Below are 22,052 nucleotides of genomic sequence, written 5' to 3' on the forward strand. Positions count from 1 at the left end.
ATATATCACAACCTGATCAAGGATGTAAGCTGTCTTCACAGCTTTATTTCTAAAACCTGAGTACACTTAGACTCCTACAGTACCATTTCAAGGACAACAGAATAGAAAATAATTTTAAGTTTAACCTTCTTTTGATGTGCACTTCCAAAAAGTTTCAAAGCAGGTTCACAGAACACTGAAATTCTTACAGCATATGAATCATGAGTCATTACTATAAGTACTTCCAAAACACAGTATGAATATACATCAGGCTTTCAGAAGAAATAGGTTTAACTTACATTCATCATAGAATCCGTAGATCCGGTTGATGCTAGCACACTCGTGATTTCCTCTTAAGAGAAAGAAGTTTTCTGGGTACTTGATTTTATATGCCAGAAGTAGGCAAATTGTTTCCAGAGACTGTTTGCCTCTGTCTACATAATCTCCAAGGAAAAGATAATTCGCTTCTGGTGGAAATCCTCCATATTCAAATAGTCGAAGCAAATCTGTATACTGACCATGAATATCACCTAAACAAAAAAGTTTACCAAGGATTAGTGCAACAATGTAAAGAGTGGACACATCAAAAGCTTAAATCAATTACTTATTATGGGATGGTGAAAAAAATAACATTCTCCTTTAAAAACAGACTGACAATAGGTATCAGAGAAGTGAAAACTATGTTGCAGAATCATAGAATGGCCTGGGTTGAAAAGGACCACAGTGATGATCTAGTTTCAACCCCCTGCTATGTGCAGGGTCACATAGTGTTACTATGTTACACTATAAAACCAAGCACTTACTAAATGCATCTAATTCACTATTCACAGAACTGCTAAGTCAGCTGGGACAATCTATGAAAAGCTGAAAAACCAAAGCTAAAGAAGTCTTTAAACTATGCCTAAGCTTGCTAACCATACTCTTGTCTGGTCATATAGAAATGAAGTCAGAAAGACAATCATTAATGTAACAGCCACACCATCGGGAAGCCAATGGATTAAGCCACATGACTTACTGCAAAAAGAGATCAGTACTGAATCACTGGAGAATCAGTACTGAATTCACTGGAGAGAAACTGAACATTGTGCTGGCCAGTGAGCACTTTCAAAAGTCAACTGCTTGTTCTCCCACAACATCACTGTACTAAGATTCCCATTCTCTAGCATTTCGGACAACCCCCTGGATGCAATTATTTATTGTGAATAGTACAGAGACTCAAAGACTGATAGCCATTACACAATACGCAGATCTGCAGAAGTATCTTAGGAACAGTAACAACCATGTTACTCATCACACTGCCAGTTTTACAATTATGACGGCTTTCCAAGTAATAGCTCCGTGCAGCAATTAAAACACCACAGCACATCACATCAGACTAAGCAGAAGAAATTATCTGTGAGCTGCCCATAAGGTCAAAGGTGATACCAAAGCTCTACGGTAACTTGTACAGTAGATGTGATATTTCAGCTGACTGTAGAACTCCTTAACAAAGTGACTGAATGCAAAACGATAACTAAGAAACCTTCAGTAAAAGCTGTATGCTGATAATACAGATTACCTCTTGATCCTTGCACTAAGCATGTCATGGATACATTTTCAACTGTGCTGTTTGTTCTGTGGCAAAATACCTGTCTTTATTAAACCTAGTAATACTCCAGTAGAGAACTAGCTTCCATGACTACAGAAAAGCAGCAAAATTAACAAACAAGGTATTTCCACCCATATGCCTAAAATTTGTTTCAGAATCTTAAACCCAACAAAAAGACCTTCACATCTTGTGTGGAACTGTGTACTCCAGTAGTGACTTGAGGCTTTATTCCTCTTTATCTTTCCATGAGAAACTCAATATGATCTTCTTTAGGCAGACAATGCTTCCAACTATTTCTTGCTCAAGAAGGGGACTGACATCCCACTTTCCTTTTAATAATGAACATTATCCACTATCCAATTGCAGGCCCTCTGAAGTTCTACCAGCTAAAATCATTTATGCATACACTACAAGAATTCCTACAGGAAATCAAGACCAGAAATCATACGAGTTTCATCAACATGTCCCCATGGTGGGGCATCCAGTACTCCAGAACTATTCAATTAATACTCACTAAACTTCATCACTATCTGAAGTATTCATCACCAAAACAAATATACTATGGAAATACTTTACGTTCATTGTCTGAAACTAATTTGTTACATGCATGAGCTAAAGAACATAAAGGATGAAGGAATATTTAGTAGGAACTACTCTGTGAAGTGACCAAAGCATTTAATATTATTCCATTGCATGTACTTGATAATTTAAAATACAGCTTCATATGGACACAAGTTGAAGTATATCGGAGTAAAAACCATTGCTATTTTAAAACAGACATTCACATAAGAAAATCTTCCACCTTATGTTAGAACACAGCCATTCAAGGTGTAAAAGCTTATTTTGAACTAATTAAAAAAGACAGTTCTATAAAAATTTCTCAAGCACAACCTGAACACATTAAAACAGTAGTTCAAAGGAGTACAGCAGCATGTTGTGCTTTTGGTGAAAGCCATCACCACTCTTCCACTTCTAAATAAATACATCTTTGACAATTTCTCTAATGTTTAATTTAGATACCTGACACTTCTGGATGCTATCACTTTGTTTAACATGTAGTTTAAAAACAACAAATCTCTTCTGTAACTGTGCACTTGCTACCCCTACTTTTCTGCATCTAAGAGCCTTCTAAGCCGTCTAGATTTAAACAAATGAGAAACTGACTCAGTTTGAAGGAGCCTAATTATACTCTGCAGATTTAACTTAACATTAAGATTGTATACAAGTATTCCAATTTTCTTCAATCTCGAAATTAGATGACATTGGTCTTTTTCACATCACAGTATAAATAAAATGTCATAAGCTAGATTTTTACCTTCAAGTTTATGTCATTAGGCAACCTGGTCCTGTTCCTTCCCTTCCCCATACTCAAGAGATTAGTCATTGAAGAGTGACTCTGCCATAAGTGCTATGCTTGTGCTTAAATAATTGTTAATATTCTAAATGTATGGCATATTACTACAATTGCTCTCCCAGAAAGTTTTAATTCTATGGTACTTCAAGCAGTCAAATTCAAGCATGTGTCTGCTGTTAATAACTTGAAGCATGATTACAAGCTAACATTTACAATACTTCAGTAACAGTTAAACACACATGCATGTCTATTAACTGCATTTTTGAAGGAGTCTAGCATATTCTAAAGGCTTAGGTTGGTAAAGAATGCAGTTTTACTTAGATTTGATAATAGCATTTGATGATACTTAATATAAAGTTTGGGGTATGCTTTACACATTAAGAAATTTTGATTCATGATTTTAAGTTGAAAGACTAACAATGCTTTCTTCAATTTTCAAACAGAGACTAGTAAAGTACCTCATTTCATCTTATACAAAGATCTTTCTTTAGCTTCTGCTATGAAGGGAACAAGAAAAGCAACCATTTACTTCTTATGCTTTTTAAGAACACTTTGAGATAATGATCCAAACAGTAGCAGCTCTGTGCAAGCAGCCCTTAAAGTACAAGGGACAGGTTGCACTAGAAAAGAGTGCATGCAGCTCTTACTGCCATCAGCACCTGCTCCCAAACAACAGGAAGAGCAAACATCAGCTGCCTTTTCTTGACTTAATCCAATCTAAGTTGAAAATGACATTTGAGATTGAGAAGACCTCAATCACTAATCTGTATAGCTCAAGTCAAGGTCATTTGCATATCTCAGTATCTTCTTCAACTTTTCCTTTCATTCCAGTTAGCATGCAGCTGAATCAACACACCTACAAAATATATACACACATTAAGTTTACATACCACAGATCTTCAGCGGTGCCTCTAGTTCCAGGAGAATAGGCTGGCTAAGAAATATTTCTCGTGATTTTATGCACAAGCCCCGAACTTCTGCTTCTGTCATCTGAACAATCTTCCCAGGACGACATCCTCGTACTGAAACAAGATGTTTAACAATTAAGATAGCTGGCACACAGATGCCTAACAACAGATGAGTGCAGATGAGCTGTGTTTGAAGTCTGCATCTGACAAAAAGAGCAGCACACATTAACTTATCTATTAAAAGTGGGAGTTGCATATTCCAGCCAGTTCTAAAATTAAACTCTGATACAGTGGCAACCTGCACTTAAGCTCAAACGCATCCCTGTTAAGTCATGGTTGCAGAAAGCAGCAATTTAGATCTTGTTTTCGTCTATTTTATCAGATTATGCTAGGGTATTCACAGCAGGCAAAAAAAAAAAACAAACCACCTTGCAAATGGAAATCTCAAACACATTAACATTAAATGATCTAGGCCAACTAAGTTCAACAAGGTGAGCTAAATACAAAGAAAAGACAGGTGTGTTTGTGCTTTCAGCAGCTGAAATTGTCCTATCAGGAACATGACATTAAGCTGTGTCTGTGTTGATAAAATCTTCATTCATATATAGTGGATCTTGAGTTATGGGAACCCCAGCATCCAAACAGACATTCAATTAGCCTGAAATCAAATTCCTACATCCACAAGCCAAGTATTCCTACCCACACTTAGTACTAAAGTTTCCAAAAACATCACACTGCTGACTAACATCCTCTGGCAAGCCTACCTGCAGCTGCTTCTTTCCATGAATACCTACATGATTCTTCTCTCAGAGGCTCCAATGTGTACATGAGGCAGCAAAAGAGAACAAACATCTACCGCTCTGGCTGATGTGGCTCAGTTTTGCATGTTAGTATAAACTAACTACCAGTTGCAAACCAATAGAGCAGAATACAGCAGTATCCACAACAGCATGATCCACACATCGTGTTCTGCCCCCTGCTTCACATGGAGCAACATTCAGCATTAAACCACAGTAGTAGCTGTAAGAAAAACTGGTATGAACCTTTAGCAGTCTGAGTCATGTTTTCAAACTCTAACATAGTAAGGCTTGACTTAAAAATATCTGCTGCAATTTCATTAAGTCTTATGAAACTTGCTAACAGAAGAGCAAAATGAATACATCTTCCTTTCTATTGCAGCTCAACTCTCAGCCAACATACTTGGCAGAGCAGATCACTACCATCTATATTCTACATGAGGGAGAAAGGATAGAAGGACAAACAACTTGTCCTAAGTCACCTAGTATTGAAGTCCAAAGTGTTAAGATCAGAAAGCTCTGCCCTGCCTAGCACTGCATACTTCTCCCAGCATACATCTGATCAGTCCAACACTGCTGTGTTGTTTGTTTCTTTTAATTAAAATAAATAGAAACCAGATCACTTGTTTAACTAAGGTTAAGCAGCCACAGAAGAGACGAAGAGGCAAAAAAAAGAATTAGTACTTCAAGGAGGGAAGAGAAGATGTGAAACTACGCTTTGGGACGGCCAGCAGGAATGCAATAGAAGGAAGGCCAGCTTATACACCGCTCAGTAGAATCCCACAAGAACAAGGCTTGTAGAAGCACCACAGGGAAATTTCTTTCAGGGAAACTCCAAATGTGACATGTGACTCCAAATGACTCCATGTGATATTTACCATATGGTAAGTCACACACCTTCCTCTAACTTCATTACAGAAAGCAGACAGCTTTTACTAAATTCTCTGTAATCTAACATCTTAGTGCAGAAAGAATGACATGTTAAAAAATACAAGGGCAGACAATTAAGACACAAAATGATAGGAGAACAAATGCATAGGCTTCAGTTGTAGCTCATCTTAAACGTCTACAACATGATGCACTTAAATGCACCTTCAGCCCCAAAGGGATTATTGGCAAGAAATCAATCTATCTTGACAGCTTTTGAACAGGACTTGACTACTCAATCTGCAGGTACCAAAATCCTCTAAACACCTCCATGCTTTTCAAATACTTGCACTCCAGTAGCTTATACAACTTCCTTTCGCAGACCTGAAACTCACTGTGCTAGACACAACAAACTCTCACTATAGCTAAGAAAGTTCCCACCTGAAAAGAACACAGTCTTAACAGTTTCAACTACTCTTACTGAGGTAGTTATGCTACATTTTAAATCCATGGCTGTCTCATGCCTATAACATCAAGGTCCTACTGCACACTTCTTCAGCCTAACTAGCTTGCCTGCCACATTCTACTCCAGTATTTGCGTTCCTTTAAAGCCTTCCAGTAAGCAATTAAGTTTGCTTCTGTATTTAACTATTGCCAATGCAACACCAAAATGAAGCCATGTAATTAGGATTAAAACCAAGAAGTGACTTACTGCACACACATTACACCCAGCCTAGTTTTGGAACTCAGGCCCAGGAAATCCCACCATAGACAACACTGATGTTTCCACAAATAGCCCCAAACAAAACAAAGAGACCAAAACTGAGGCTGCAGTTCAAGGAGGGCACTCATTACACTAGCTTTGATCCAATCAATATTTCCCAGAACACCAGCATTGGCTTCCTTTGAAAAAGAGAGATTTAAACCTGGAACAATTGCTTTGCAGGATTAAGCCATTAAGTGCTGCCTGATTTCTGCACTAGAACACATACTGAACACGCAGCTTGTGACTTCCAAATCAGCCAACTGCAACAGCACATCCAGAGTTGTGATGCCAGTTCCTGACCTTTTACAATGCAGCCTTACATGCTGCAGCCCCTTAACAGGAAAGCCAACAGGTTAGCAATCCATTATTAGACACAGGTTCTCCAAATAAACCCAGCTTATAAAACTATGCTGAGCATGTCACTGGGAGACAAAATGCCTGGGGACTGCAGTTACGGGCAGCCCCGGGGAAGGGAACAGCCCTGAGTCACTGGGCCTTTACAAAGGCCTGTCCACTGGAATCAGCAGCAGCTCTGCAAACACACATGCTCACTGCCATTTGAAGAAACAGAGCCTGGGCATTCATGAGAAATCGTCTTCAAATATATATTAAAAATGCAAGTTTTCTCCCACAATCCCCATAGTCAATAAGACAAATAACGTAGTGAAAAATAAGAAGCTACTGTGACCTCAGAAGCCTCCACACATCACTAGACTCGCACTCAAAGGTGCTGAAAGGTTACCCAGCCAGGCAGCTGGAAGAGCTGGGCTACTGCCCGGCACAAATAGGCAAGCAAAACTAAGCACATTTTTCACCCACTTACACTACAACTAGAACTCTTTCCTTGGCTCAGCCAGGCATTGTATGGAATGTAAGTAAGAGCATCTCTCACCATATTTAGTTTCTCAAAAGACAACTCCTCAAGAACTGATCTAAAAGGAAGTCATGAGAACTGGATCAAGAGTACAAGTTCTGTTTTTCAGACTTCTTCGCAAATTACTATAGGAAACCACTATTAAACATGCTAGCAACAAATACAAATTTCACAGTGCATGCACCTCACAGTAAGCTTTAACAACACTGGGAAAAATCAATCATTTCCAATGGTTGCTGTTTACCCAGAGGAGGAACAGTAGCTCAGCATTAGATATCAATTAGTTCTCTATGATGCAGACACAGTAAACAAGCGTTGACTTACACAAAAATCTTTGGCAGAGACGACAGCTCCTCTTACCTCTCAATCCTGCATGCATAGCACTATGCCAGAATAAACCTTTTCTGATAGGAGTTTAAACCTTGACAACCCAGTGGAGAACAAGGAATTATTGTACTGTATTGTGAAGCTATTATATAGCTACATTGTATTGTGAAGCTATTATTTTAGCACAATAGCTCCGACAGTAAACCAAACCTACTCTCAATACTATTAAAGTGTCTCAGCACCTACACAACTGTTGTTAAGCAACCTTAGTAAATCCAACAATAGGAGCCAGTAACTTGAGATGAGAGTTGCAGTGCCAGGAAAGAAACTTGCACACTAAGAAGGGATTTTTGCTTGTTTGTTGGTTTTGTTTGCCAGCATCCTTCCAAATCCATGCCAGAGACCAGCAGATTTTGTAAGGCTGCCACACACTTTCTAGCATTACAACACCAAGCAAAGCGGCCTAAGAACTGTCTACTGGAGGTCCTATGAGTTTTGTTCCTTCCTTACCCCACAGAGTTGAGCAAACACGTTCAAGCCAGTCTGTCACTCTGTCTCCGATGTGCCTCTCACTTCAGGTAATCAAGCTTTTCATTTTGTGGTATCACTAATAGAAGTTTCTTCTATCACTGAGTCAGCTGTGGTACACACAGCTGTCCTTAGCACTACTGTATTCTAATACCACACGTGCTGAAAGTGCGAGTGTTGTCTGATAAACAGGCCATCATGAGATCCCATACACACTTCTACCAAGTTGGACAAAATATTGGTGCCAGCATCATTGCTATGAAACTTCCATCTTCCCCTGCACACCCATTTTGCATGCACACTTGCGAGGCCATAGAGTAAACTGCGCTAGGGAGTGCACCTTTTCCTTCTAGCACAAAGACACAACAAAGAAGTTTAATCTAGACAGCTCCCCAGGCTGGAAGATGCAGCCACTGTGAACTTGGGTGAGGATAAGCCAAGGATTAAGCAGCCAGTTGTTCTTCTGGCAGAAGCTCCAGCCAAGGTATTTCCAAAATTACTGTTTTCAAGTTCTATTTGCCAAAGCAAATCTTTAACAAGCAGCAAACAAAAACTACAGCACAAGACCGCAAGCATACAACTTCACCAATATCCCACAAGTGTATATTCACTCACGATAGTCTCTGGAACATTTAATCACTGGCAATAAGCAACTGAACATTCAACTGTTTGTCTCTTGTACAATAAAGTATCCTGGAATATTTGATGAACAGCTTCTGAACAGCAGGAGTAGAATGGATCTGGAAGCTAAAGGTTCCAGTACTGTTAATTAAAGAAAGCTGTTCTGACAGCTTTGAAAATATGTTCTAACATTGCCTAGCTCATTTTTACAACTTTAAGTTACAGGTTATTATGTTTTTTAGGTCAGGAATCCTGGATTAGAATGCCTTTCATTTTGGAAAGCAAAGCTTCTACTCCCTCAAAACATTTTCTTTATTTCAGTTGCACAGCTGTCACCGGAAGCATCCACTCCCTATTTTGCAGGGAAATGGGGGCCAACAATACAAGTTTTTTTTTTTTTAAGTCTGGAGAATAGGAGGGTTAGGAGAAACCTTACCATTCTCTACAACTACGTGCAATGAGGCTGTGGTAAGGAGGGACATAGGTGTCTTCCCCCACATAACTAACAAAAGGACAAGAGGGAATGGCGTCAAGTTGTGCTAGGAGAGATTCAGCCTGGGTGTCACAAAAAGATTTATTCTCTGAAAGAGTGGTCAGGCACTGGAACAGGCTGCCCAGAAAGGTGGTGGAGTTACTGTCCCTGGAGGTGTTCAAGAATCATTTAGGTGCTGTACTAAGGGACATGGTTTAGGGGGATTATACTGATGGTAGGTAGAGAGTTGGACATCATCTTGGAAGTATACCCAACCTTGGTGATTCCATGATTCTGAACTGCTGCAGCAAACCCAAGGTCCAAACGGTTTTCATTCTCATACTAGCCTGTGGACAACAGTAACAACCAAAATAATGCCACAGTTTTGCTCAGTTAAGTATGCAGCACACTGCTGAACAAACAGCTACTGTGCATGTTACACAGTGAAGAAAGCTCTGCATCTTCCATAGGGTGTACCATCTCAACTCTACACAAACAACAGAAGAGCTTCTGGGGGAGCTTTTTCTGAAGAACTACACTGCTCAGTCCGAAGTCTAAAACAACTAATACCTGTCCTCACTAAATGCCCTCAAAATGAAGAGTTTTGCTGAAGAACACAATGTTGGATCATGAATTCACTTTAAAAGGATTTATTTAACATCATACAAAATGACTGCAGAGTAAAAGACTGTTTAAGCCTTCAATTTATAAGCAGGGAAATAACCAAACAATTAAGTGTTCCTCTTTTACCAGAAGTTGAAATTACATTCTGGAAGTTCATACTATCCAGCAGGATTATTGCTCAGGGAGAAGCATCATTAGAAGCTATCTAAGATTACTTCAGGGGACACTCAAATCAGCCCACCACAATATGCAATTTAACCTACATCAAAACCCTTGCCAGCTGCACTCACTCTTCATGGGCCACCTGTTCATTTATGCAGAGGTTCCATACAGCTTATGGTCTCAGTCATTCATAATCATTTACTGTCCCAGTCATCACTGGATCCAAAGTTGAAAGATAAGATCACAGCAGTCACTCTATTCCATAAGCAAAATATATAACCCTAATACTTGGTATTGCTCTATATTTACTGTGTTTAGTTAGCTACACTTGAACCAAAACCCCACCTAACCAGCAAAGTACGAGGTAGAAACCTCTCACTGTGCAGTAACATACAAAGGGGTGGCGAGTTCTTTTCCACATTACTTGCAAGGTTAAACTAGCATTAAAATCTCATGTAATACAGAACATCAGCTTCATTCTCAGAGTTGGACTTAATTTTTCCTCTAGAGCAGTGCTAACAAAATTATTGACTGGAGACAGGTGAGCGCAGATTACAGTTGCTTCATTACTTCTGATGAGTAACGAGGAGGAAAATGGCTGAAGATGTATTAAGAAAGCTACAATTTAAGATGACCTTTGCAGTTCTAATTCCTCAGATACTTAAAAATACCATGGTTGCTGTGTAGAACAGGAGTAGAGGAAATGGCCTCAAGCTGCACCAGGATGGATATTATGAAAAAGTTATTCTCCAAAAGAGTGGTCAGATGCTGGAATAGACTGTTCAGGGAAGTGGTAGAGTCACCATATCAGGAGGTGTTCAAAAAACATTTAGATGTTGTACTAAATGACCTGATTTAACAGGGAAACACTGGTGGTAGGTGAACAGTTGGACTAGATGATCTTGGAGATCTTTTCCAACCTTGACAATTCTATGATTCCAGACACACATAAAAGCTTTGTATCAAGCAAGCCTGGTATTCAATTGCCAAAAGACAGAAGACAGTGCTGTAAAACAAAGATAAAGTAGTCAATGCTAAAAGACAAATCATTGGACATTATGTGAAGGCAGTAAACAGGGCCGTTTCTACATGAAATTCACAAGGCAGACACAGATGGCATCAGCAGTACTCCAGGCTGCAGTTTACAGTAGATTTCCTTACTCACACACCCTGTTCCCTGAGTACACCATCTGACCTCACCAAGCTGTAGCCAAATATAGTATGCTTGACTTCACACTGCTAAACTACTTATTGTCTTTTTCTTTTTTTTTTTTTAAGTTGCATACCTACTTTTGTAATGGCCACTCACAAGTATTTGATGAAATACTCTGGCTAAAATATCCTCCTGTTTACATCAAATAAAGCACTGCTTCCTTCTTTTATGCTATAATTTAGCTGTAGCTCTAAACAAGACAAAGACAAATATTCTGCAGCGGTGTGAAGTGAAACAGTTACTGAATCATGTAGGCTTAAAGCAGCAAAATAATCTGACAGAAGAAAGGAACCAGCATACTTTTTTTGACACTGGGCTCCTGGCCTACAGTACAATTTTTCAAGTCAACTATCTAATTCATCCTGCACTTATAAAGCCAAAGATGAACTGGCTCACATCTGCACTGCTGTACAAACTCAGCAGCAAACACCACTCTTCTTGTATCCCTTCTTCCCATTTAATGGGATACAAACTCTTTGAGGAACATACAAATGAAAACTGACAATTTTATCTCTCCAAAGAGACAAAGAATATTTCAAAATTAATTCCTTAGCTAAGAACTCCTCAAGTTGTTCTCATTCATTTTTTCTAATACCAGGTTGTCCAATGATTTCACTGCAAATCAGGCAACAATCTTTGATCTTTCAAGATTCACCTCCACGATGTGATCTTCTCATTAATACCCATTTTTCTTCTCCACAATTGTCTCTCTCAGTATCAGCAATGAAGTCCATGCAACTGAAACACAACTATGGTATTGTATCTGACCACCAGGCTGCCTGGGTAGGGTAGCCTACTGAGACATTAACCAAATCTGAAGCTCACTGATTATAATGCATTCATCCAACAACTCTGTAGCATTTAACAGTAATAAAGAACATCCCAATTACTTCATAAGCATTTAAATTTACCTTTCACCTGAAAAACTGACTCATGCTCAAATATCAGTCTTTGTCACAATCTGTATTATCTCTGAAATAACAAGAAAACAAAGCTGGTAGCTTTCTTAGAAGACATCACCTTACATGGTGAGATCACAGTATAATCAGTTTTTATTAAGGTGGATGTAAAAATCATGCTTTTAGCTGAGCACTGAAGCTATAACCGCTCCCCACATCTACACGAAGCCTGACAACCCTCCTCTTGGCCTTCATAGTAGACTCTCCTCCCAGCCTTCATAGTAGACTCAGTACTATCCGAAAGAGCAGCCCAGCTAGCTTCGCCAAAAAACAGATTTGTCTTCGAGCAAATTTATGTTAAGTTCCATTAACTGAAATCAAATTGTTAGCATATCGCTAGACTTAGGTAAGCAAGGGGCTTGGTCCTGTACAATGGTTCCACAAGCAAGTCCTCCTCAGAGATCCAGTCATAGAAATTGCTGAAGTCCAGCCCAATTGGACTCGCACAGAGACAGTTACAGCACAACTGGAAGCCCAACACCCCCATAAACGTGGTAACCTAATAACCACCCACAGCTCTCTTATAAGAAAAGGCATAGCTACTCCAGCATCTCTGCTTTGCCACAGAAGGAACTTTTCCATACATACCCAAAGCTTAAGTTCACTTAGAACCTGGGTTAAATGTAAACCTGGTACACCAAGGTAGCCCATCATTCTTGCAGATGTCATGGCATTTCCCACAGAGGGACGTACGGTATACCTAGATGGGGCAAAATACAGCATGTTCCACATCTTTTGTGTGGATGACAGTCTTACATGTGCATAATCCTGGACTATCTATAGATAGAATGGGCTGGGAAGATCCATCCACCAGATGGCATAGCTGAGAAAGCACGAAAAAAACAATAAAAAAAACAAGAAAACAGCACACTGGATGTTAAAAAAATATGACCATCTTTTTGTATACTACAGTGCAACTAAGCCTAATCCATGCCTAGAATTCTGAACACCTGTATAAGAAAAACTCTAAACCAATTCAGTGCGTTCACTTTTGTGGTCCCCCATCAGTTCAGAAGTGTTTCAGCTAAGTTAAAAAACTGGTTGTACGACTTTTAAGTGCTTGCAGAATCTTTTGCAAGCTATTTCTGTATCAAAATACATCTTATAAGCCAAAAGTATCCCCAAAATCAATCAAGCACACCTCTAGAAGCACCATCTCTAACAAGCAAGTAAGTACCAGACATATTGTAACAGCCATTGCAAAACAAGCTCTTACCATTCATTAATTCAGCAGTGAATTCAGGAATAAAAAGGATGAGTATTCAGTATACATAAGAACATGGAAATAAACCAACATCCTAGGAGACTATCATCAAGCATTAGACTATGGCTCAGCTAAGCTTTTCTGAGAACTGTCCCCAATTTAACTCAGGAGCAAATCAGTCTGGCCTCAGGCACTCCAATGATCCCTACTACATGCCCAGGATAAGCATACATGCACATCTGCTGAGTGTTGGTACTTTGTCCTTGAGGAATTCTCCCAAGCAGCCTAGCCACAGGCCTCCTCATACTGGTGTCTCAAACAAGAAGAATCACATGCAGGGTAAGATGATCTACTGCAATCAAAAGGCAAGTTTAAGATGTTATATAACCCAGAAGACAAGTGGTCTTGAGCAACCACAGTGGAAACAGTTATAAGAAATCTAATTAAGTAAGAACCCAAGAACTCAGGCTAGCTAGCCTCACAGGAACAGGTGTCACAAACTAGGAGGCCAACTATAGCAGGGAAGGTTCAGGCCACAGCTTTTAAAATGCATTTACTGCCTTTAAAATTTATGTGCAGCCTCAGACAATTGTAGACTGCTGCCGAAACCGAACACCATCCATTTCACCTCAAGTAACCAAAAGGACTACAGGCATACTGCACAACAACATTTCATTTAAAAATACTATTACATTAATGCAGTTTTTTTTTGTTTTTTAACAGCTCAAAAGCCACTTTTCCTCATTGTTTTAGTCAAAATTGAAGTAGTAGTAATGGAGACAAAGAGCTTACTTTCTACAGACTGCTCCAGAGATAGAAGCTGATAGGAACTGTTCTGTGCAAGCAGCATGAGAGATACACACACATACTGGCACGGGTCAGCTAAGCAACAGCATCAGCTCTGTAACAAGAGCTGCTAGCTGCATGAAAAGGCTTCAGTGTGGAACACTACTATTCAAACTGCAGCTTAAGATACTGTACATTAGCAGTAAAACAAAAGATGTTACATGAAAATCCACCTGCAATGTACTTTTGTTTTTTCAAAAGAAACTATTGCTTTTCAGATACAATATAATGTGTTGTACAAAGTATTCCTTCTACTGTTAGTAAGGGACAAATCAAGAAAAATCTTCTGATCTCTGCAGAGATAAACTGGCTGACAAACAGATGCAACACTATCACAAAAACTTATTTCTGAAAATGCATATACATAGCCTTAGAAATTAAATTGCCATGGAATGAAAAGCATAGGTGAGGTTGCATAGTTTCAGTACAGCCAGTAATAACCCAAAGAGCTAGAGTTGCAACACAAGCATTTATGGTATATGTGAAAGGTAACAAGTAAGTATTTTAAAGGTCTTAATCACCTTAAAAACATTCTATTTTTAAGCAACTACCAGATGGGCAGAGAGGAAAAGTACTTCTCATTATTCTGTCCATAAATAAGACCAAAAAAAAGCAACCAAAAAACCACAACACTATACATACACAAATGTTAGGAAGTTCCAAAAAAAAAAAAAAGTACAATAAAAAGTCAATGTTTAGTGGGTTACTGCTTAGCTTGCCTTATGCCTACCTACTAATCAGGATTTCAACATGCAGAAAATGCAGAGTTTATCTGTAGTAGTGATCAGAGATAAACTGATAACAGCTGCAGCTTCTTTCCATACTACACTACACCGTGCATCTTGAAACACAAACACGAGTGCAATTGCCCAACGCCTTCATATCTTTTTCAACATTGGTTTCATTGCTTTTAACTTACAGTTTCACCTCCAAAAAGGCCAGCAATTACCCAAAAAAACTGAGAGTCCTACGAGCTCTGCTTGGCAGTAACTTGGCTAAGAAGAATGTTCAGACTTAGGAAACTTGTTTCTATTCCAGAACAGTACGTACTCCATACGTTTCTTTATATAAGCCTTCTGCAAAGCGATCTAAGTACACGAGGCTCCATCTCCATTTGTGGCAAGGCAGTGAGTGGAGAGCGCGTATCCGTGCGCGCAGCACACGGGGCACGGGCTGCGTGCGGGATGGGCGAGCTGCGTGAGAAGGGGCCTGCGGAGACCGAACACTCGAGACAACTTACGAGAGAGAGAAAACGCTACTAACAGTATCGCAGCTTCTCCGGAAAGACTGATTCACCTTCCCTCCTCGTTACGAGGGAAACCCGCACAAAACGCACCGCAGCCCCGAGCAGCGCAGCGCACAGACAGAGGGCCGCCAGCCCGCCGCTCCCACACAACCCCACGCCTAACGCCGCACCCCAACGCGGTTTCGACCCCGGAAGGCTGCGACCGACCCAGCCGCCCCCCGCCCGGAGCCGAGCCTCCCCCAGAGGGCAGCTGCGGCGGCGGGAACCGCTCCTCAGCGGCTTTTCCGCCTTTTCGATGCCCTTAAAGGCGGGCGGCCGCCCCGGCGAGGCTCCCCCCTCCCGGCCCTGCCGGGTACCCGCAGCGTCCCCTCCCCGCCGCGAGGAGCGGTGCGGGGCACGGCACGGCCGCCGGAGCCCCCCGAGCCGCCCCGAGCCCCCCAGGCCCGAGGGAGGGGCCGCCCCGGCTCCCGCCGCGCCCTGCCCGCCTCCCCCCCCCCAGTCTCCCGCGGAGCGGAGCGGCCCGGCGCTCACCTTCCAGCAGCCGGGTGATGAGGCTGTCCACGTTCAGCTCCCCATCCGCCATTTTGTGGCCACCACACTCGGTCCCGGGCGGAGAGAGGGCGGGGTGGAGGGCGCTCCGCCGAGCGGCAGGAGGAGGAGCGGGCAGCAGCAGCAGCAGCGGCCGCGGCGCAGACGGCTCCCCCCGCCCCCCGCCGGCAGTCCCCTCCGGCCGCCCGGCGTCACAACGCGGCCAGCCGAACGCGCTCCCGCCGCTCCCTCGCCGCTAAATGGGAGGAAGCGGCCACCCCGTCTACCCTCCCCTCCTCCCCGCCTCAGCAGCCGCCGCCGCGCATGCGCCGCTCGGCCCTACCCGCCGCGCCGCTCTCCCGGCGCTGCGCAGGCGCTGCAGGAGTGGCGGGCGGCGGGGCGCGTGCGCGGCGGCCGTTAGGCGGTTCGTTGGTCTGCGCCGCTCCGTTGTTTTTTTGTTGCTGTCGGGTTTTGGGGGGAAGGGGGGAGGAAAAAAAAACACGAAACTGAGTCGTCGTAGGATGCGTGTAACTTGTGTGTCACTCCTCCTGCTGAAGCCGCCCGTGGAAACTCACAGTCAAAAACCTGTCAGAACCGGGGTGACGTGACGTGCTGTCTGCTGGGGCAGCGGGCAGAGCAGCCCCTAACCACCGCAGTTCGTGTGACGCTGCGGCCGGACCTGCCGAGATTACCTGTCTGCTAATGATGGTTTTTTAAAAGCGAGTACCATGGAACCATGTTAGTTTACACACCTGCTTTACACACCAACAGCTGCTTGCCTTGGACGGACGGAAGTGTCTTTTAAAATGTACGTGGTGAGAAAGCGCAGAGTGGGTCAGCAAACAAATAAACGCGCGTTGGCAAAATGCGTACCTTGCCTTGTGCTGAACAAATGGCAGGTGTTCTGGAACAAACACGCCACTTATTTATGTGCCTAAATATGGGTGTCGATGCAAAAAAAAAAAAAAAAAAACAACAAAAAAACCACTTCTGTGAGCTCAGACTTGATCTTTTCATCTCTACGTGCAAGCCAGCAAAACCCCATCGCCTTTAGTATGAAAACCTGATATTTATCTCTTGATGAGGAGAAAATGAGGAGGAGAAAACAAAATCAGTTAAGGCAATGCAGGGTGATAGTTAGGCATCCTGATGTAGCCATCGGGCATCAGGCAATGCTGGGTGTCCAGGCAGCCAGGTGGAAGAATGCTCCTTTGAAATATGTAGGCAATGATTGTAAAGCTTCACTTGGATCACTAAAGGAAGAGGAAGAAGTTCTAAAGAAGGAAATGTATTTTGTATCTCCCTTTGATGGCAGCATACATAGAAATATAATTCCAGCTCATCTGCTGAGAGCATACACGTATCCTTCCTTATTTCTGAGAGTAGTAAAAATCTAAATAACAAATCTTCATCTTTTTTTTTTTTTTTTTTCAAATTAGGAAAAGCAGTCATTCAGCCCTTAAAAAGATCTTCCTTGTCCTAACTATTAAATCCTGCCAAAACTAATACATACATGGTCCCTCCTGACCTTTCAGGATTTGTCCCAGGTTTTGTTTCTTTCAACTGAGCTGCTGTGAAGATTATTTTAAGTCATCAAATTCAGGCATAATTATATATTATCAGAGAACATTTTGCATTGACAACAGAATAGGGATATGAAGCTATCCTTCACTGTGACATAAAGATACAATTAATTTGTCTTCAAAAACTCCAGAAGATACAAAACTTTCAGATATGTTGAAAAAAACGTAATTCCTTAACAACTGTTTTTACTAGGCATGTCGGTGTGTTCCAGTGGCATATCATAATATAAAAATAATAAGTGGAAGCTATAGAACAGAACCCATAGCAGCAGAATGTGGAAAAATACATTACTTCTTTCCTTTGTAGGTACTCCGCGTGTCTCTTTTTTAATTTTACCACATTCACATTGTATCTGAAGCCATACTGACCTATATAACTTCAAGCCTTTGCATTCTTGAGAACCTCTGGCACGCTCATGAAGCTTGGCTTTCTGCTCCACTTCTCTGCTTCTCAGTTTTTGGGGATGAGGGATGACATTACGTAATGAGGAAAGCCCACTGACACTGCCATTGCCGTCAGTACAACACCTTACCAGCCAGCTCCTGGCCCTCATACCAGCAAGTCTCCCCTCTTCTTCCTCATCCTCCATGCACCCTGAAGTAGGAACGTGGCTGGAGCAGTTTTGTTTCCCAGCTGTACAAGGCTGTCACATGGGAGAACAGGCTTCTTGCCGTGCAACAGGACAGCACAGAATGCCCCTGCTTTGCTTTGTAGCTTGAGCAAGGAAATGAGTTGGTGGCTTTCTTACTTGTAGGTCAAACTTGTTAGATCTTATGGTTTGTATTGGCAAAACTACATTACAGCAAATGGAATTAGAAGATCAGAGAATGAGGCCTGTTGTCTTTTATGATTCAAAAAGAAGTATTTAATGTGGACTGAATGCGTTGTCTTTCATCAAGGGAAGATGTTCAGTAATTTCTGACATTACAGCATACGCACATGCAGGCCAAAGATATTTAACTGATTATTTAAGTAGCAGGAGAAGCAGAACATTGCTGATTTGCCTGTGGCAAATTCTCATTAATAATACTAATCTTTCTAAGCTTCCTTTCAGTTATTTTGAAATCTCCTCTTATGTCCACAAACAGGGCTTTGCTGCTAACTTTCTTTTGGTCTCTGTGCCATTTACCATAAATACCCTGCGTGACATCTTTCCTTATCCACATGCTGTCTCAAAGTATCCTTTAATTCAGTACTGAGTATGTAAGACTTAACAACAGATATTTCCAAGTAAGGTGACAAAAAATGGTGAGTTACCAAGTGTCATTCTCTAAGTCCTTACTCTGCTGCTGAGACAGTTGTGTCCCAGCTATAGAGTCCTGTCTTGACAATATTGCCTACTCTTTCCTGGTTGCCTTACATGGGGTCAGCTATCAAGTACTTTAAATATTGACTTCAGCATTGCTGAAGTTGCTTTCAGAAACCACAGATCCAGCTGCCTTGTCCTGCTTGGTCTGTCCTCAGTTACCTGACTGAGAGCACATAGCAATGTTTGACAGCTGTCCACTCACCACAGCTTATTTCTGACATGTCATATCACCTTGTGGAGCCTAACTTAGAGCTGACTACCACTGCTGTGTAGGTGGGAAAAACTGCATGGCCCATAGTTGCTTTTCCATCCTGTAATTAGGTGCATATTCTCCCTGGGTGGAAGCACTGCTGCCTCAGTGGCCTTTTTCAGTTTCTGACTTGAAACAGGAGTTAGTGATCCCAGTCAGCACCGGTACATGTTTTCTGAGGACAGCCTGCTTACAAAATACTCACAGGTCTTGATTTTTGAGCAAGAAATCATATCCAAGTACTGTCAAAATAGACAAATGCTGCTGATTAATTACCACTATTTGGCTGTAAAACCAGAAGCAGACACAGAAAGCCAAGCAGATCCTACCCTGTACCTCCTTAGGACCCTTTTTCCTTTCTCAGTATTTACACTAAGGCTGGGTGAATAGTAGGTTTTGTTCTGTACTTTTAGAGATTAAAATATATATACACTACTCTAATACATAGAGCCAAAACCAAGACTTTCTCAACTTTCATAAGAAATGAGTGGAGGAGGACAGTGAGTTGAGTTCAGAGCCACGTACCCAGGATGTGAAAAACTTTTCTGTGAACTGCAGCGTCCTAGATGGGTTTCTTTTTGGAGTTGTGACACTTTGTATAAATAATTAAATATCAGCTGGAGCAGAGATGTGAGTTTGGATCTGTGTCAGATGAAAACTCTAATCGTTCAGCAAAAGAGCCAGTCAATTCCTTTTGATGTAGCTATGATAGTTTCTAGAAATAGTTAAATATTAATAGAACCAAAAATGTAGGCTATTATTAAAGTAATACACTGTAAATATTCTGCATACATTTCATACTTATTCTTTCCACTTCAAAGAGCTAACAGGCGATTCAGATTCACCCTCCTCAGATTCTTGTCATACATTTGCTCATGATTACCTGGGCACCCTTGGTAAGTTCTCAGTTTTAATTCCCACATTTATAAAATGAAAATAATAACAAATGTGAGCCTCTCCAGACAATGAAGAGACACAACTGAAATATCTGAAACACGTATGAGAACTTTGGCTGATATTCAAACGTGTTTTCCATAATCATCAAAGCTTTAATAATTGTAGATTAATACCAGCCCTTGGTTCCTGTGAATGTAATACATCCTGACTGCTTTTTAAGAATACTGAAAGGGCAGAGTAGGTCTGGATGTTATTTTATCTGCAATTAAAACAAGAAAGCAGATTGTTCATTTCAAAGACCAGTGATAAAAAATAATAATAATAAATACAAATTTCATTCCAGTAAGCCTGACTTAGAAGTCTCATTCTGGAAAGAGCAGTGACACCTGCCCTATCCCAACAGCTCCAAGCTAGTGTGGAGACTTGGCAAGATAAGAATTAAGAATTGCCTTGAAGGCATGAAGGAGAACCTTTCAGGACCTCATGCAAAACCATAAGGTAAGATGCATACAGTGTGGCATGTCACAGATGACTTCATCTCTCCGTATCAGAACTGTTTAAAAGTGGAAGGAGTGCTTTTTATTATTATTATTATTATTATTATTATTATTATTATTAGCATATGATACAATCTCAGTTCCCCTGGCAGCCTGCCCTACTGCCCACAAACTATCAGAAATTTGCAACACTTGCTGTGGCGTTATTCCCTAAGCAAGGAAGAGGGAAACAAAACAAGGCTGTGCCTGCAAGATCTGCAGATCTCAGTTTGTGGAATGTCAATTAAGCTTACTATTTCTTTGCTTTAGAGGAAAAAAAAAAAAATGTTCCTACTCTCCTGTTTCCCAAGGAGGAACAGCTGTGAGAAATGAAAATGTCTGCATCCATTTTCGTAAGTAAACACAGGACTATTTCGTTTCAGCAAAAGCAGATGGTCTGTGCCCTGTGAATATGCTGGCATTTGACACTAGCAGCCAGAGTTTCACAGAAATAAAATGTACGCAAAGCATGAGAAAGACTCCTCTAAACTCCGAGGCCAAACTCAAGAAATGAAAGCTATGATTGCAGTAAGAATATCCTTGGAAAAAAAAAAAAAAAAACAACAAAAAAGAAACCCACAAAAAACATTGTTTATCCAGAGATCTCAAAGGGCTTTCTAAATATTATTAATCACACTTCATAACAGTCCACAAAGCAATTAAATTTCTTTATATGTTTCTCACAGAGGATTACACTGAAGAAGAGAAGATAAATGAGCTCCTTCGGGTTATGCAGTGAGTCACGGTCTGGCCTCCTGTGTGTGCTTTGACCATCCACATTTCTCTTCTCTTGCTAGTACATCTCTAGCACACTGTCCTCATACATATTCCCATGACAGGATTTTTCAATGTGAAACCCTTACAGTTAATAGCACAGGGACAAGACTGTGATATATGCAGCATGCATAGCCATCAGTGGGACATCTGAGTGCTCTATGGGGAATTTATAATATGCTAAAGTGATACTCCAACAGCCCTCCAACCTGCTGCTAATGGCAGTTGCAATGGGTGTTAAGTGTCTGAAGATACTTAATTATTTGGTGATTTTTATTGATTGGGATTATTGCTTAACATAACTCAGTACTAACAAGACATCTCTTCTTTACTTGTCTGAAAGTGTTTTCCAAACAGTAAATAATTAAGCTCTACAATCTCAATACCATTTTGTTGGGCAACTGGGAGACGAATGTGGTTGGCTCAGGGTTAATCAGGGCTTTAAGAGCAAATCTCAGAGGCTTCAGACGTCAGAGGCACTGGTAGTGTAGCTCTTTAAGGTCTAAAATGCATCTTCAGGTGTTGGTTTCCAGAGAGAAGCCACGTTGTGCTCTGCTTTATTCCATTCCACTTCAGGACTGAGGGTGTGCCATACCTGCCCTACAGTTGAGGCAATGCTATAATTTAATATACTTTGTGATCAGCATTTTAAGAGTTTGAATTTGCTATTTCTCCATTATGTAATTACATAATAATAGTAACTTAACTAGTACAACACTAAGTGGAGTTCTGCTGTTATATCTTATGTAAATTAGAGATAGTTAGCAATATGTTACAAAATGGTTACGCATATTTGAGTGTGAGACATAATAGGTTACTTGGATTCAGGGGCAAAAGGA

General features: G+C 41.1%; 1 protein-coding gene and 1 long non-coding RNA gene across 3 annotated transcripts in view; one reads left to right on the forward strand and one right to left on the reverse strand.

Moving 5' to 3' along the window:
* The window catches only part of PPP1CB (protein phosphatase 1 catalytic subunit beta), a 31,006-nt gene extending 14,953 nt beyond the window's left edge, over window positions 1–16,053 (reverse strand). The window contains exons 1-3 of the mRNA XM_090135182.1: window positions 15,867–16,053; window positions 3,812–3,943; window positions 279–509 (exon numbers count right to left, since the gene is read on the reverse strand). Of these exons, the coding sequence (XP_089991308.1) occupies window positions 279–509; window positions 3,812–3,943; window positions 15,867–15,918 (415 nt within the window). The 5' untranslated portion in view covers window positions 15,919–16,053. The remainder of the gene's footprint in view (window positions 1–278; window positions 510–3,811; window positions 3,944–15,866) is intronic.
* A 158-nt stretch (window positions 16,054–16,211) lies between these two features.
* Window positions 16,212–20,472, forward strand: LOC149918908 (uncharacterized). Of its 2 annotated transcripts, none has more exons than XR_016464079.1 (3): window positions 16,212–17,223; window positions 17,640–19,902; window positions 20,247–20,472. It is a non-coding gene; the product is annotated as an uncharacterized LOC149918908 (long non-coding RNA). The 2 variants fall into 2 exon arrangements; XR_016464080.1 differs by having other exon boundaries at window positions 17,640–17,749.
* Window positions 20,473–22,052: the final 1,580 nt, after the last annotated feature.

Source organism: Phasianus colchicus, chromosome 2, assembly GCF_987193195.1.
Source record: "Phasianus colchicus chromosome 2, bPhaCol1.hap1.1, whole genome shotgun sequence".
Taxonomy (NCBI): domain Eukaryota; kingdom Metazoa; phylum Chordata; class Aves; order Galliformes; family Phasianidae; genus Phasianus; species Phasianus colchicus.